At 42.2% G+C, this 17,876-nt stretch overlaps 1 protein-coding gene across 10 annotated transcripts in view; it reads left to right on the top strand.

Moving 5' to 3' along the window:
- The window catches only part of PHC2 (polyhomeotic homolog 2), a 635,967-nt gene that overhangs the window by 591,639 nt on the left and 26,452 nt on the right, over positions 1-17,876 (top strand). For all 10 annotated transcript variants that reach the window (XM_069240302.1, XM_069240300.1, XM_069240304.1 and 7 more), the window contains 2 exons: positions 13,904-14,045; positions 16,243-16,525. In XM_069240302.1, coding sequence (XP_069096403.1) covers positions 13,904-14,045; positions 16,243-16,525 — 425 coding nt within the window. The remainder of the gene's footprint in view (positions 1-13,903; positions 14,046-16,242; positions 16,526-17,876) is intronic.

Below are 17,876 nucleotides of genomic sequence, written 5' to 3'. Positions count from 1 at the left end.
GCAAATCAGTGGAGGATAGCCAACTCAGAAGCACGGTTAGCCCGCTATGACAGAGCCCATTGGGGCGAGATGCAAGACATAATCCAGCATCTCCCCAAAAAACACCAAAAGAGGGCACAACAAGTAGTGTAAGAAGGGCAAGCCATTCCTAACAATCAAATTTGATCTGCCCTAGATGCAGAAGACACCACTTACAGAAGGGTCAACACTGCAGCTACAATACGCAGGCATTCTTGACTCAGATCTTCTGGATTTAAACCAGAAATACAGCAAGCTGCGTTAAATATGCCATTCAATAAAAAAACAACTTTTTGGGCCAGAAGTTGGCACAGCCATCGAAAAGTTAAGAAAGTATTCAGTCAGAGCGAAAGCAATGGGCGCACTATACTCAATACCATACAGGGGATCCTTTCGGAAACCTCAGTTTCGAGCTGGGTTCAGACCACAGACAACAGAGACATCCACATCACAGGCAAAGCCAACCTACCAACCTTAATACCAACAAGGTGGTTTTAGGGGCACATATAGATGACAGTACCCCAGAAATAGAGGGGAATTTCAGACCTCTAAACAACCTCCACAGCACCCTAAACAGTGACTTATCTCAATCCCTTCCACTCCACACACCTCTTATGGGGGCAAGACTACAACAGTTCCTCACAAATTTGCAAAACATTACCACAGACAATTGGGTCCTATCAATTATCCGCAATGGCTATTGCCTAGAATTGATACACACTCCTCCAAATATACCACCAAGGTCACACAAACTATCCACAGAACACATCAGTCTTTTACAAGAAGAGGTCCAATCTCTACTACTTAAACAAGCAATAGAATTGGTACCACAATCTCAAATAGAGACAGGAGTTTACTCCCTATATTTCCTAATTCCCAAAAAAGATGGCACCCTCAGGCCAATATTAGATCTTAGGAACCTCAATCTATACATCATGTCAGAACATTTTCACTTGGTAACTCTACAGGATGTCATCCCACTACTACAAAAACACGATTTCATGACAGCATTAGACCTCAAAGATGCGTATTTTCAAATGCCCATCCATCCTGCACACAGAAAATATCTCAGGTTTGTCATTCAAGGAAAGCACGATCAGTTCAAAGTGTTGCCCTTTGGAATAACAACAGCTCCAAGGGTACTCACAAAGTGCCTAGAGGTAGTCGCAGCCTACCTAAGAAGACAACATATACATGTCTTTCCATATCTAAACGATTGGCTAATAAAATCAAACAGTCATACGCAATGCCAAAATCATACGCATTATGTAATACAAACCTTGCACACACTAGGGTTCTCAATAAACTACCAAAAATCACATCTACAACCGGCACAAATACAACAGTATTTGGCTGCAATACTAAATACTCAGCAAGCGCTAGCATGTCCAGATACAGAAAGGATACAAGCTTTCAAAAATGTAATCACACAAATACAAACAAATCAACAATACACTGTCAGATTTGTAATGAAAATGTTAGGGATGATGGCATCATGTATTGCAATTGTTCCACACGCAAGACTAAACATGCGGCCCTTACAACAGTGCCTTGCACAACAATGGTCACAGGCACACGGTCAACTTCAAGATCTAGTGTTGATAGACCGCCAAACATGCATGTCCCTTCAGTGGTGGAATTAGACAAATCTAAGCAAAGGGTGGCCATTTCAAGACCCTGTGCCTCAGACCATAATTACAACAGATGCATCAATGATTGGTTGGGGAGCTCACCTAAACAATCACAACATTCAAGGGCAATGGGATGCCAAACACAAACAGCTACATATAAATCACTTGGGGTTGTTAGTTGTCTTCCTAGCACTCAAAGCTTTTCAACCTCTTCTCACACAGAAGAATGCTCTTATCAAAACAGACAACATCACAACCATGTATTACCTAAACAAACAGGGGGGGGCACATTCATCCCAACTCTCCTTTCTAGCCCAGAAAATTTGGAAATGGGCAATCCACAACCAAATTCACCTGTTAGCACAACAGGGATAGACAATCAATTAGCGGATATCCTCAGCAAAAATCACCAACAAACACACAAATGGGAGATTCATCCTCAAGTACTTCAAAAATACTTTCAACAATGGGGATCGCCAAACATAGATCTGTTCGCCACAAGCGAAAACACAAAATGCGAAAACATCACATCCAGACACCCACATCCCCTATCCAAGGGCAATGCTCTATGGATCAATTGGTGTGGGATATTTGCTTACGCTTTTCCCCCTCTCCCACTCATTCCTTTCTAGTCAACAAGTTGCGTCAAACTTCACTCAACATGATACTCATAGCACCAACGTTGCTATGTGGTACACGTTAACAGTGGTACACAACATTATTAGACATGTCAGCAGTACCACACTCCAAGCTCCCAGACAGACCAGATCTGTTGACACAAAACAAAGGCCAGATCAGGTACCCAAATCCCAAAACACTCAATCTAGCAATTTGGCTCCTGAGGTCATAGAGTTTGGATATTTACAACTCCCATCAGAATGAATGGAAGTTATTAAACAAGCAAGAAAACCCACTACTAGACAGTGCTATGCAAACAAATGGAAAAGATGTGTATATTACTGATAAACATATTCACCCTCTTACAGCATCAATACAAGACATTGTATGCTATTTACTTCATTTACAAAAATCATATTTATCTTTCTCTTCCATAAAAATTCATCTTACTGCAATTTCAACATATTTACAAAATATACAGCACAGTTCCTTATTTAGAGTTCCTGTCATTAAAGCTTTCATGTAAGGTTTAAAACGCATCATTCCACTCAGGACACCTCCAGTCCCCTCTTGGAATTTAAATATAGTGCTTACGCAACCTATGGGACCACCATTTGAACTCATGCATTCCTGCCAAATGCAATTCTTAACATGGAAGGTTGCCTTCCTAGTGGCAATTACTTCTTTAAGAAGAGTAAGTGAAATCCAAGCCTTTACTCTTGAAGAACCATTCTTCCAAGTACACAAGCATAAAGTTGTACTAAGAACAAACCCAACATTTCTTCCAAAGGTCGTTTCACCATTTCATATAAATCAAACAGTGGAACTGCCAGTCTTCTTCCCACAGCCAGATTCTGTAGCAGAAAGAACTCTACATACATTAGACATCAAAAGAGCTTTAATGTACTATATTGACAGAACTAAACCATTCATAAAGACTAAACAGCTCTTTGTAGCCTTCCAAAAACCTCATACAGGCAATCCCATATCAAAACAAGGTTTAGCAAGATGGATTGTAAAATGCATCCAAACATAATACATTAAAGCCAAAAGACAACTCTTAGTTACTCCTAAAATACATTCTACAATGAAAAAAGGTGCTACAATGGCTTTTTTAGGGAACATACCAATGGCTGAAATATGTAAAGCAGCCACTTGGTCAGCACCACATACATTCACTAAACACTACTGTGTAGACGTTTTATCATGACAACAAGCCACAGTAGGCCAAGCTGTACTAAGAACATTATTTCAAACAACTTCAACTCCTACAGGCTAACCACCGCTCATTTATGGGAGGACAAACTGCTTTGTAGTCCATGCACAGCATGTGTATCTGCAGCTACACATGCCATTGAGCAGAAAATGTCACTTACCCAGTGTGCATCTGTTTGTGGCATGTTCCGCTGCAGATTCACATGCACCCTCCCACCTCCCTCGGAGCCTGTAGTTGTTTAAGTTACAAACATTTGTACATATGTATATACATTTATATTAGCATGGACATCTTTTACGCTGTACCTATATACTCTATCACTCCTTCCTTTACCCTCTGTGGGAAAACAATCTAACAGTGGAGTCAATGCCCATGCGCAATGAAACTGAAGATATTCCCAACAAAGATATAAGACCAGAGTTAATTAAAGCAGTGCATGAGAGGGTAGCATCTGCCCATGCTGGTGTGGCGGCTACAGTATCATTGTTACAAGCCTGCTATTGGTGGCCAGGTCTATACAAAGAGGCCAAGCAGTATGTTCTCTGTTGTGACATCTGCCAACAAATTAAAGTTACCACTGTTAAACGCCCGCCGCAGACACCCCTCTTAATTCCTAATAAACCATTACAATGTGTGTACTTGGACCATTGTGGTCACCTAACACCAGACAGTGCATACAAATACATCCTAGTCGCTGTTGACTGTTGCTCCAGATTTCTATGGGTGTGGCCACAACGCTCGGCTGACAATCAGACTGTTATTAAAGATTTGCGAGTCTTGCGGTACATATGCAGTTGCGGCTTTCCACCCGGACCAGGGCCCTGCTTTCGCCTCGAGGGCTTTCAGGGACGCCATGGCTTCGTTGGGGGTCCGACTCTAGTACTTGTCTCCATTACATCCAGAGGAAAATAATGTTGTGGCGCGATTAAACTGTGATTTAAAGCAATCCTTAACTGCCAGAGTCTTAGGTACAGGTTGTAGTTGGATTAATCACCTGTATTGAGTCCAGAGAGCACTTAACAATCTGCCTAGAAGGTTCATGGGGGTTCGTACTTCATATGAGTGCCTGTTCGGAACTTGAATGTATGGTCCAGATCTTGATGGTCCTGCCGTGGAGGCGGCAGAAACACCCTTTGACATAAATGTCTGTGTGGGGTTTAAGGCAAAGACGCCGAAGGCAGAGACAGATGCACTACGTCAGAAACAAACACCATGCTTGCAAGACTTAACTCTGTTGAGCGACAACAATGACAATGTCACTGAAGGAGCAGAGGGAGAAGACTCGTATGTGGAGCTGTAAATGGTTGACATTGAGAGGGAACACCAGAAGCCAAGAGAGGAGACAGCCCAGGTATCCCCCAAAAAGATAGAGGGAGAGTCTAAAACTACAGAGTCTAAAACACCAAAAGCTGCCTCGGCGCAGAGGAAATCGCAGACCAAAGGCAAGCAGACTCAAGAAGAACCCCTCAGGTCCATTTACAAGGATACTGCAGGTGTTCGAGCACTTGTAAAGACAAAGACGTTGAGAGATGATTGGAGTTGAGCTCTTTCGACGTCGAAAAAGATGAAAGGCGGGGACATACCAAAAAAAAGAGTACACTGAAACACCCTCGATGTAGAAGAGAGAATCTTAAGCGTAGAAAACTGGTCTGCCGAAATCAAAAAGAAAAAACATTTCAGAGTAGAAATACTAGCACTTCTGCAAAAACGGAAAATTCAAAGCCTTACTTCGCAAGTTCAGAATCCCACAAAAGCCACCAACACAAGAGGAGCAGCTAGAGAAAACACGACATGGCACACATCCTGTGGTCCATGTACCTCAACATTGCATGCAATATATGTAAGTCATCCCTACAGCAGGCCTGTCATCCCTAAGGCAGGGTGCATTACATTACATCTGAGGGCATATCTCCAAAAACAGCTATGCCCGCTATGTCTTTGTCAGGTCTCAGACATAGTTAGTGGCCAGGGAAGCCATTTTAAATGCATGTGCTGGACACTGGTCAATACGAGTTCCCCAGCTACATCATGGCTTCACTGAAGATAGGTATGTTTGGTATCAAACATCTCGAGTGGGTCAACCCACACGGATGCCAGTGTTGAATTTACCAATACATGCACACAGATGGCACCTTAGAGGAGCCCCCTGAAAACCCACCAACCTCTGGGGTGCTTGCTGACTGGTTTCTGTCAGCCTGCCGCCTGCCACCTAGGAGGCCCACAACAAAAGCCTGTCTGGGAAGAGGGTGCAACACCCTGCCCACAGGATGACCTGCTGCTTAGCCTTCATAAAGCGGCAAGCCACAAAGGGCTGCTACCTTTGAAATGCAAATCTCGCTCCCCTCACAGGAGTGGAAGCCCCCCCCCTGTCCAGAGCCAACTTGGCATCTGGACAGGTGGGAAAATTAGCTAGTCAGGTAGGCATGGCACCTCCAGGTTAGTACCACTCCTAAGCTGGGCTACTGTGAGGTGGACTTGAAAATTTCAGAGGTAGCCATTTTTGTGGTGCCGTAGCTTGGAATTCTGGGACAGGGTTATGCCCACTTCCCACGGGAAGTGGTCATATAGGGGACGTAGTGACCCCAAGGGGCAGTAACCCATTGGATACTACCCTACACACCCCTAAAGCACTGAAATTCAGTATTTAGGAGAACCCCTGGCACCAGAGAAGCAGATCCTGACAACTTAAGAAGACCAAGGACACAGAAGAGACACGAAACCAGAAGAGGAGAAAAGAAGCAGCTGACCTGGTACCAACCGGCCTGTCTGCATTCCGCATAGATATTTGCACCAAAGTCGACTAGTCCTGCAGCTGTGACTCCAGAAACCCAGTAGAACTGCCTGCCTTTGTAAACTACCTGCTTTAAAAAAAAGACTCGACCTCCTGTGAACAGCCGATCTGTTCTCCAACAGACTCCATAATAAGGGACTCTAAAGCCGCCAAAACCCAACACTGAAGTCACCACTGCACCCACCGTCTCTGACACGAGTTGAAGTGGACCACCGGTGGCAACAAGGTTCCCCATAGTTCGATTCCATTGTGGTTTCATCCCTCCTGGACTCCCTGCAGCCTCTGCACACAGCTCCCTTCCTCCGCAACCACTCCGGTACGGACACCTCTGCAACCATCATCCCTGAGCTGTAGAGAAGAGGAGCAAAGGTGCTTGCCTGTGTGCGAGCACCATGCGGCCTGGGCCCTGCTGTTGGTTCAGTGTGACTGGCCTCTTAGCCAGAGCCTGCAGCCTCTTTTTGCAGTGACTGATCCCCGTTGGGACACATTGCACACAATGCTGTTTTGCACCCAGTCATCCCATGCCACTAAGGAGGAACTGCTGATGCTGCCTTGGTCCTTGCCCACTACTCACCTTAACTCCCGGGGATAGGTCTTGCAAGTCACTGTACTCTACCTATTTGCAGAACTTGTTAACTTGTTTTTCCTCCTATAGGATAACATTGCAAAACTCAGAAACAGCCCTGTGTCCACTTTTTAAAGTGAAAAGAATTCATATTTAAAAACATACTTACCTGAACGCTTTTTCTCTGATGCCTTAACATATATAAAGACACTTGCTATTTTTATAAATTGGTGTGGATCTCCTTTTTGAGTCGTGTGTTTCATTTATTGACTATTGTGTGTATTTGTAGGTGTCTTCCACTCTTCTGTGTTAAGCCTAAGACTGCTTGACCACACTACTATCAAATAGAGCTCTTTGGAATTGCATTGCATTGTTCACTCACTGCGGAACCCCCAGACCCTCTACACAGTATTCACATACCACATACAGGGCCAGCTTCTTACAGCCCCCTTTAACACCAGAATCTCAAGAGGAAGAAAAAGGAACAGCAGTGTTTCTTTGGGGGAATGGAGTCACCTGTGTTCCAGGAGGGATCGGAGTATGCTGAAGCACAGTGGCAGGACATGGAGACAAACTGTCCTGAAGAGGCAGTCAACCGGTATACCTCAAGACCTTCAACTCCTGATATCACCATGTGTGATCAACTTTATTAAAAGGACAGCACACAAATATGGTGTGCAGTTAGAGGAGGAAAAACCTCAGTCATGCTTCCTCTTGGAAACTCTCCTACCTTCTCAGACCAAGAACCAGTTCTTGCCTATGTTGCCTAGCGTACTTGATCAAGGGAGAGAAGGCTTCATGGAAACTGCAGCATGCAGAGCAGTCACACCATGAGCAGAGAAGTACATACACAACTCCACAGACCCTATGTACATTGAGTGAACGGTACCAGCCGATTCTATTATTGCAGCTATGGCAAGGAAAAGGGCAAATAGCCCAACAACATCTGCACCACAACCAGCTAAAAATAGCAAGAAGATGGATCTGGTTGGCAAAAAGTTTGAGAGAGGTGGTGACCCATTGGAGAAAAGCTAATTTAAATACTCTCGTGAAAAGTAATGCTTACCACCACCTGGAAGAGATGCAGGAGCTAATGAAACACTTGACCGAACAGTACTGCAAGAGAGTGTCCTCTTTGGCAGAGGAGGTAAAAAATATCACAAGTACATGCCTCAAATTGGCTACAATAGTTCCAAGAGACGTACAAAATAAAAAAAAGACAACTAAAAAATAACGAATAAAGTAAAAACAGGTGCCAACCCACAGTATAATTAGAAAAACATATTATTCAGAAAATATTTTTGAACCACTACAAAACTGGTTCCACAAACCACACTGACATACAAATAAACATAATAAACAGTGTTTAGACAGAAAAGCGATTGATTCAAAGTTCAAACAACTAAGACCACACTGGGTCAACGCAGACAATACAAAAATTGTTAAGTCCAATTAGCTTAAAAAAGCGTTGATGGAGTTTCGACCCCTAGCTGCTGAGAGGGTCATCATCAACACTTTGATAATGGGAACACATATATAATAGCCTTCAGTTCTATGTGTCAATAAAAAATGTAATCTTGCTATCCCAAATTGAGCCCAAAGAAACGTTAGGGACTTGATAGAACTAGACAACCCAGGCATTCAAAATGAGGCTATTTGGGACCAGAAATCAAATAAACAATCTAACACATAAGCGAGAATATATCAAGCTGAGGACAGGCTCAAATTACTCAACTGCCCTGTATCAATTTGCAAATCGGCGCTAGACACAGCTGAGACAGCAAATCGTTAGATGGGGGCAGGAACAACTCCTAGATGCCAGGCATGGTTAAGAGTTTCAGGATTCAAGCCAGAATTGTAAGCTAAAATCATGAATACCGCTTTCAAAGAAGAGCTGTTGTTTGGCTGTGCAATTGATGAGACCCTTCAAGAGCTGAAGGACAATGTAACTGCAAAATCCATGGGATCATTGCAGTTCCAAGGGAACTTAAGGAGAGGGACGATGATGAGCTGAAAACCAGCAAGAAGAGGATGTTTCCCTAGCTCAACGTCACATCAGGGGTTTTAAAGCACATGCCAAACCCAGTAACCTGCACAACAATGGCAATATTGTAAACACAGGCATGCCTGCCCTTTTGAGAACAAGCACAGTGAAGAGAACAGCCCCAGAAAGGAGGCACAACCTCCTCTGGAAAGTGACTTAACAAATCTCCAACACCTCACACACATAATACAAGAGGGAGTGAGAATAAAATACTTCCTTCACGAGTGGAGGAAGATAACATCAGAAAAGTGGATTTTAAACATCATAAAATTTGGATATTGCATAGAATTGGTAAAAACACCACCATAAGGATACTGAAGAAAAGAGTGCACTCAGTAGAGGAAACATCACTTACTCGAAGAAGTAGAGGAATTTTTGGAAAAGGGAGCAATAGAAAGAGTCCCATAAAAAGAGATCAGTCAAGGAAATTACTAAACATATTTCCTAATTCCATTACCAGACGGAACCATACAGCCAATATTAGGCATGTGGTTCATAAACAAATTCATAAAGACAGAAAAATTTAAAATGCAACTCTTCAAGAAGTCGTTCTGCAATTGCAAGTAGAAGACTCTATGGCAACAATAGACCTAAAGGATGCATACTTGCGCATCCCAATGAATTACAGACCTAGGAAATAAGCGTGGTTTGTAGTGAACATAACACATTACCAATTCAAAGTACTTGCCTTCAGCATAAAATCTGCACCAAGGGTTTTCACAAAATATCTGGCAGCATTAGCAGCACATCTGCGAAGACAGGGGATACATGTGTATGCCTACCTAGATGACTGACTAATAAGTGCACATTCTTCATACAAATGCAAAACAGATATACACAGGGTGGTAACAATATTTCTCAAATTAGGGTTTTCAATACATACAGTAAAATCTTCAACAAAGTTAGGAGCAAGGCTGATATAGATGCATATCCTAGAGAAAAGGATAGCGTCAATACTGCAAGAAGCTCTCCTGTACCAGAAGGGGCGCTCTCTTAACAGCGAGGAGTGTGGGGAAGATTAGGAGGAAAATGGCATCATACATACCTCTCATCCCACATGCAAGGCTAAATATCTGACCAATCCAGGAATGGCTGCAAACTCAATGGTCACAAGCTACAGGGAGTTGGGAAGATCTAGTGGTTGTCACACAAAAAAACAGAAGAGATGACATGGTGGAACAGTGAGGATACCTTTTACACAGCCAACTCCAACAGTTACCATTTCTACATATGCCTCGCAAATGGGTTGGGGACCACATATGGCCTCACTCAAGTTCAGATGTGCATGAAAGGAGCCAGTAGCAGTCCAACATAATCAGTAGTGTTCTGGAACTAAAAACTGTGTTCCTACCTTAAAAGCCTTTCAGAAACAGCTGTGGGGAAAGTCCATATTAATCCAAACAGACAATACCGTAAAATGTAACACCCATAATACACTGCAAATTAAAAGGCATTGTTGAAAGTACACTTGGCTGTAATAGTGTCCTGCACAAGGTATCACATTGGAAGGTGCCTCTTCACACCTCCGGTGCTAAAATGATTCTTATGGGGGGAGGGGGGCAAAGGGAATTCCACCACCAAGAAAGGTACCTGCACTTTCAAGGAATCTAAATTTAGTATTCAGATAATGAAGGCAGCCTTTGAACCTTTACACAAACCATTGCCTTTCTAGCAAATACACCATTACAAGATATTTTGAATGGCAGCAACATGGTCATTTCTCCACTCGCTTACAAGACACTGCAGCATAGATATTCAAATGAACAAGGAAGTTCAAGTGGGACAAAAAGTAATAAACCATCTGTTTACATATGTAAGTCCATCTTCAACCACTAACAAAAACGCTTCAAAATCCATGCAAAGCATGTGAGTCCAGAAGAGATTCCTGTTGCAAAGCAAGTAGTTTATTACCTGTAGGTGTAGATTTCCAGCTTGAATATTTTTCTGGATTCACAAATGACAAGTAAAAACAAATCTGAAGGCAGCGAGCAAGGGGTAGAAGCTTTTGGGGGAGGGTGTATAGCATCACAGGAAGCACCAAATGAGGTCCCGTTGACATTTAGCAACAACAGAAAATCAGAACTAGAATGACTAGTAAACAAGCAGGAAAGTGGAGAACTTGTGGACCCAACCACTAGATGGCAGAATAATGCACAGCACGTGAGTCCAGAAATTTTTTAAGTTGTGAAATTACACCTGCTGGTAAGAAACTATTTGTTTCCTATTAAGACTGCCCTAATATTCTGTGAAGTTCTCTTCCTCTTGGAAGAAAACCCTCAGACAGACCCTTATTCTGCTTTTATTGTTTGCCTTCAGTAGTCTCTTCATCCTGAGACTTTTGGTCACTGTCAGTGGTTTTCCAAACGTACTTTAAAGCAGTGTTCCCCAACCCCCGGGCCGCGGACCGGTGCCGGTCCGTGGATCAATCGGCACCGGGCCGCCCCACTGTGGCGGGCGGTAAATGTTTGATAATTTTTCCGTGGCCCGCTTGTCACACAATGGGACAAGCGGGCCACGGAAAAATTATCAAACATTTACCGGTCCGCGGCGATAAAAAGGTTGGACAACACTGCTTTAAAGGAGAGAGAAAAAGATCACAAGAGAAGACATTCCCGGTCGGCATTAAGAAGTATGGCATCGAGAACAGAGCAACTTTTGGTGTGCTTTCTGTCAACAGGTATGCCGTTAAAAGTAAGGTTGAGCCACCACGCCACATCAAGGCTTCCTCGCGTTTGCGACAAAGCCAACAGCAAACCTACCAGCACTGGAAAAACATTAGATGCCGAAAACAGTAGAAAAGGCACTTTCGACCTTGACAGAAAAATATTTGATGTTAAAGAATACATCACAGCCTTTTACCAACACCCAGAGCTGAATCTAGGCCTCGCTCTACATCTAGGGCCAAATCCCATACACCTTTTAAATCTCTATCCACTCTGGTTCAAAGTTTACAGCATAGACATGTGCCCCATACTTCGTACTCTTGGTACTATCAAACAGATTCACCATCAAGGGTCACACCTGAAATACACATTCCAGATACACCATCACCTAAGGGTTCTGCATCTACTCAATTTTCTTTAGGCAAACCCTCTGTGCTCCCTACGTCTCCACCAGGGCGCGTAAGTATAATGTCTAGGAGTCCACTACATCACCTTTACAGATCTACAGTGACATCCAGATCTAGAAGATCAAGCAGAAGACCAAGACCTAGACACAGAAGGAGAGCTCCATTTTGGTCCACCACTACTTGCTCATCAGTCGGAGATTACTCATCTACTTATACCATACATTATTGTCTAGATTCAGACGCTAAAGCAGATACTCAAACGGGACAGGCTCCTTTAAGGAACCTTTTCAGGTGATTGTTGGAGCTGTTTTTTTTATTATTTCATGTTCCCCTCTTGTGGGATGGGCTAGCTATTCAGTGCTTATGGCTATTGATGAGGATCCCCTAGAAGAGAAGGAAACATTGCTTACCTGTAGTCCTAGTTGTCTTCAAGGAAAAACCTCATCAAAGTCATAAGCACCCACCCCACCTCCCCAAACAGGCCTTACTGCAGCTCTCAATAGTTACTTCAACCAATATTCCAAAATTCTGTAAAAAGTACCTGACCTAACTGTCACCTGTGAAGCTTGATTGATTCAGGGGGTACTATGAGGTTCTTAAAAGGCACATTGCCAGGGTTCTCTTTTATTCTTTGAATGGGAGCCTATTGGCTAACAATGTCTCATGTTCCCTTGCCGTTTTCTTTTTTAAAAAAAAACAAAAAAAAGGTTTGTGACAGATTTGTTATAGTCATTTCTTTATTAATGACATTTCTGTGTAATTGGATTCTTTTTCAAATTAAAATTCAATGTAATCTGGTCATTTTTAGTCTCCTTAGGCTGCTCATAAATAGTTAAAGTACCATGTAAGTGTATTATTTAGATATAAAACATTTTTAACAGTGCTCCAGTATTCGCTCGCGTGGGTGGGACTATTTAGTGCTTATGACTTTGGTAAGAATTCCCCTGGAAGAGAATTAGGATTACAGGTAAGCAGCTCTTCCTTCTGGTGGATACTCAATCTAACGGCAGCTTCCTCAGTGCCTGCCCAGTTTTTTGTTCTGTAGAATGGTCTCTTTTGCCATCTAAAAAGGTCCCACTGTAGGAATCTGAACCCTGGTCCTTCCTATTTACTGATTGCTTCTCGTCTGACGGTGCAAACAAGCCTGCGAAAAAGAAATTGACGTCAGTTTGCATGGGTTGGGATTACATGTGGCTCCAGTTGTTTCCAGAGTGGAGCAAAGTCAGCAGAGAGCCGCACAGTGTAACCTATCGGTCCACCTGAGCTCTGCTTTTGTTACGTCTCTGGGCCCATCCAGGCACCTGGGGATTTTCACAAGGTGAGGAATCCGCAGAAAGGTAGAGTATCCACCGGAACGAGCATTACCAACGTTTTTAGGTAACTACTTGTTTTGGTGCTAGTTACTCATCCATTTATCCATTCAGCGATTGTGGAAGAAGTGAACTGTACAAAGAAGCATCCTGCAGCTAAAGAAAAAGCAAAAGTTTGTCTATTTTAACGGGAGTTATTTGACAAAGTTAGTTGATATGAAATGATTATTCCCCACTTGTCCATCAGAGCTAATAAATAGTATTCATATGGGATTGTTCACGGGTTGGAAGAGCTCACAGGTATTTCTTGTACATTTAGTAACACTCGGTGATCAGATACTTATCAAGGTGGTATTTCCTGCAATAAACAGTTGGTGGCATCCAATGAGAACATGATTGGTATGAGGTTTGTCTTGTGAAGAGGAGACCTTGGTGTGGGGATCACCTCACCACCTGCTGTTCCAAATGTACACATCCCAAGCATAATCAAAATTCATCCTACGTTTCAGAAAAATCTCAAACGATTAACTTCAGGGTTCTTATAAATCGGTCCTGGATGTTTGTTTACAAAGTTTCCTGTTTTTTGGATTGAGAGCGTGTTGATGTTGTTAATCTGGGCTTCTTCTTTTTCTCTATGCAGGTACAATGTAGGGTGTACAAAGAGAGTTGGTCTGTTTCACCCTGATCGGAGCAAACTGCAGAAGACTGCAGGCACCAAGCACGACCGCAGGCGATCGCGTAAAGGCAGCCTACAGAATATCAACAAAGACACTAAGAAACAGGTAAGAGATATGAGAATATAAAGAGTTACTGTCTCCCAAGCAGGTTTTTTATCTTTATATATGTACACTGCCGGTTATGTTTGGGAACCTTGAGAACGAGTCGTTTTGGCAGGTTTGTTCCTCACTTTGAATTTCGTTCATGCATCTAAAACACAGCAGTGCTCTGAGGAAGTCTCAAGAATTAGATACATCTAGAGAAAAAAACTAATATTTTCAGTTACTCAACTGTAATAATTAATTCAGAGAAAAAGTTCAAAGTCTGCATCTCCTTACACATATTAAACAGGTTTCTGCTGGTAACACAAACTATATAATATTGCTTGGTCTGAAATATAAAAGTGGGACTCATTTAGATTTTGGCCTCCCATACACCACCACTTTTAAGGGTTTCTCTACGAGTTTTCATAAGCAGTATAGAAAATGCTTGTTGGGTACTGTCAGTCCCTCAGAAATATGTCTAAAGGTGACTGCTTTTCAATTAATGGTTACGTCAATGTAAAGTAAATATTTACTAGGTCAGCCTACTTTCCTTAAATACCTTGTATCTTTCCTTTTCAACTGTAACACCAGTCCATTGGCTGTTTGCAAATCCAATAAGAGCTCTACCAAGCTTGTCAGTCTGGCTTTCAGTTAGCAATCCCAAGTGCCCATATGAAGATGGCCTACAAGCAAGCCCCCTCTGGTCTGTCATAAAATCTCCTTAGTTCCTCTTGGAGGTGGCTTTTTGAATAGTTCCTATAATGTTCAAACATATTTCAGGACCTGTATCCGCTCAATGTGCAAAGGTACTACACAGAACATTACTAGTCCAAGAGGTTGAGCATATATTGGTGTGAAAATAAATCCCACGTGGTACATGAAGAAACCCATCATCATTGATTTTTTGGTGACAATGGGTTTTATCTCTTAAGCTTCACGATCGTGTACATGATGATAAGAGCTTGCATTTTATATAGCACATGATTCAGCAATTCGCCAGTTTGAGGCCTATAAATTATAGATGTTACTGGTGTCCACGGTTTTTGGTACATAATACACTGACCACAAAAGGGTTGAAGTATTTGTGGTGATTGCAGGGATGTGAGCATTTGACTTGTAGATTATTGAATGGGTCAGCACTGAGCATTAAACTCACTGGCGAAACCGCTCTTTTGCTAAATACAAGACTAGCATTTGCCCTGCTGCAGACCTTCTCAAGGTGCTACTTCCTAGACATATCTATAGCTTTGGAAGAAATGGCGTTCATTAAGGTAAGTAATAAATGAGGTATTGAAGACCCAATAAACGGTATACCAGTAACCATTAAGAGGATTTGTTTTTTGGTCCGTCGTATATTTACTTGATTATTTGAAGGCTTTCTTCCTTTTGTTAGTTAGGTTTCACTTTCCTGAAGCATAGCCTCTTTACCATCTTTTCAGTTGGGTGGTTTGTATCTTTTCACTGCTCACATTGAGAGAATTGTTTTTTTTTATTTTAGCACTCCAATAAAGATGCATGTGTTTTCTTTATCTGTCCACTTGTGCTGTTCCCTTCCACTTCCCATTTCCTCTTCCTAACACACACCCTCAGTGCTGCTTCCTTGCCAGTTTGTTAATAAAAGCACAGCAACAGGTATATTTCTGCTGGGTTTTGACTAAATGCAGACTTCAGGTCGTTGTTACGTTAACTCCTGCTGTCACCATGTTGCTTGAAAGCGCAGACTTTGGCCCACCACAGCAGTATTCATGTTGTGGGGGAAAGGATGGGCTACTGCCAATCTGCTCTGGAGACTGCTGCAGAGCACCAAATGGCAGAGGCATTTCTTTCTTTCAAGTGTCACAGAAATTAAAGTAAGCCTTGGCAAGAGTTCTCCTTCAAATTCTGACAGTCTCTTCGCGTTCTCTAAAAATAAACTAATCTTTAACAAGATTTAAATTCTTGGAGTCAGTGTGCAGTTTCGTGATACTTTAAGATAAGCTTGCTTTTTGTACAGTATTTTTCTTTTACTTTTTTTTTGTAGATTAATATTGCTTGTTTTTATACTTAATTAAGAACATTTCCTTATGTGGATTACTGACCTTTCCTGCTTAAAAACATAACTTGCATTACTGTGTCAGAGGCAGACTACAAAGGAGAATATTGCCTTCCTCATAACATTGAGTGAATTCCTAGTGGGCTGACAACGAATTCAACATGTTTTCTTTCTGTGTACTTGCAGCCACCCCCTATCCTTCCATCTATGAACTCTGTGGCAGCTGCCATGAAACTGAACCACAGTCGGGAAGACTCCAGCCGTGGATCTGACAACTCCAGCTACGAGGAACCACTGTCCCCTATTTCAGCTAGCTCATCTGCTTCCCACCATCGCCAGGAGGAGCATTGTCTGGAGCTACCGGACATCCACATGAGAGACCTGGTTGAAATGGGACACAACTTTCTACCCAGCGATCCCATCAAGTGGAATGTGGAAGATGTGTATGAGTTCATACGCTCTTTACCAGGTGCGATAACAGTTAGTAGAGTACCTTATTGTGAAAACTAGTGAGCAATCTATGTGCAAATTAGCAATTATCTGAAGAACCTTAATCTTACTGGTTCCCCATGTCAAGTCTGGCAATGATTGCAATTTGTGCTATGTTGTGGTATGTTGATCAGTATGCAGCCTGTAAGAGAGTAGATGGATTTCCAATTTGGCATATCTGTAAACTACTGTAGTCACTTTGGAAAGGCCACATTCTTGATGGTAGATTCTGCATGTAAGCTGATGCTTTGGTTGCCCGTCAGTCAAAATTTATTAACTGGGCCAAGTCTTGTTTCATAATGTTGTTTTGACTGTATTCATACTGTAATCTTGTTATAGCAAGCAAAACCTGCAAGTCCGTATTTTTTTAAACAGAGTAGCACATGCCCGAGTTAGACCAAGTTTTCTTAATGGTTTTGTACATTGTACTTGCAGTCCCGGGTCTGACCTCTTCTATTGTTTCTCAGCCCTTGCTGACTCTGATATTCAAAATTTGCAGGCCAAGTTTTTACTTGAGTACATTGATAAAGTACTTCAAAAACCAAAATTGCATCTCTGCATGTCACTCCACTTGCTAAACGAATAACTGGCCAGATGTCGCATGCTCACAAACATTAGTAAAACATGTACATTTGGCCTGGTCAAGTTGACGCAATGGTAGTTTGTTGCAAAAACAAAAAGATGAAAAAAACGTTGACACCTGAATGTGGTATCCATAATTGTGCAACAAAAAATGTAAATAAAAAAACATGGTTCATAAGGGTAATAAAACAGGTTCTTGCTGGAAGGCAGGTATACTTAAATCGAGAATATAAACCCTTTTTAGATTAAATGCAAATCACAGGAAATATGACTGTTATTGGAGCGTAAAGATATGATTAACTTTAAATTGCAGTATCCGGAAGACATAAGGTCTCATTTACAATAGGGTAGATGGCCCACTGTCCGTCGGGGTTGTGGGTGGTTACTACCTTTCCTACCTTGGCTGCACTATTGCCCATCATATTTTAACATCCCTGTAGAGGTATGTGGTTTCAGGGGAGCTACTGCGACTGCAGCTCAGGAAGTGACCTCACTGTATTTTTGACTACGACTGGGTCAAATGTCTCCTCTGAAAATTCAAGGGTTTAAGCCTGTGTCTTTGTTGAATGTAATGTATACAACATCTTCATGAGTTCTTTAAAACATGAAGCTTCAGTTTTCCACTCCTAATCATGTATGCACAGGACATCCTGTTCCCCTTTGAGCCCCTTCATAACAAGACTCCTAATTTATTATACAGGTATGAAAAGCATCTCAAGCTCTGGAGGGGGGGAGTACAAAATATAAAA

The sequence above is a fragment of the Pleurodeles waltl genome, chromosome 6 (genome assembly GCF_031143425.1).
Source record: "Pleurodeles waltl isolate 20211129_DDA chromosome 6, aPleWal1.hap1.20221129, whole genome shotgun sequence".
In the NCBI taxonomy this organism is placed as follows: domain Eukaryota; kingdom Metazoa; phylum Chordata; class Amphibia; order Caudata; family Salamandridae; genus Pleurodeles; species Pleurodeles waltl.
Note: the sequence above shows the minus strand (reverse complement) of the source record. Positions and strands in the feature narration are given on the sequence as shown.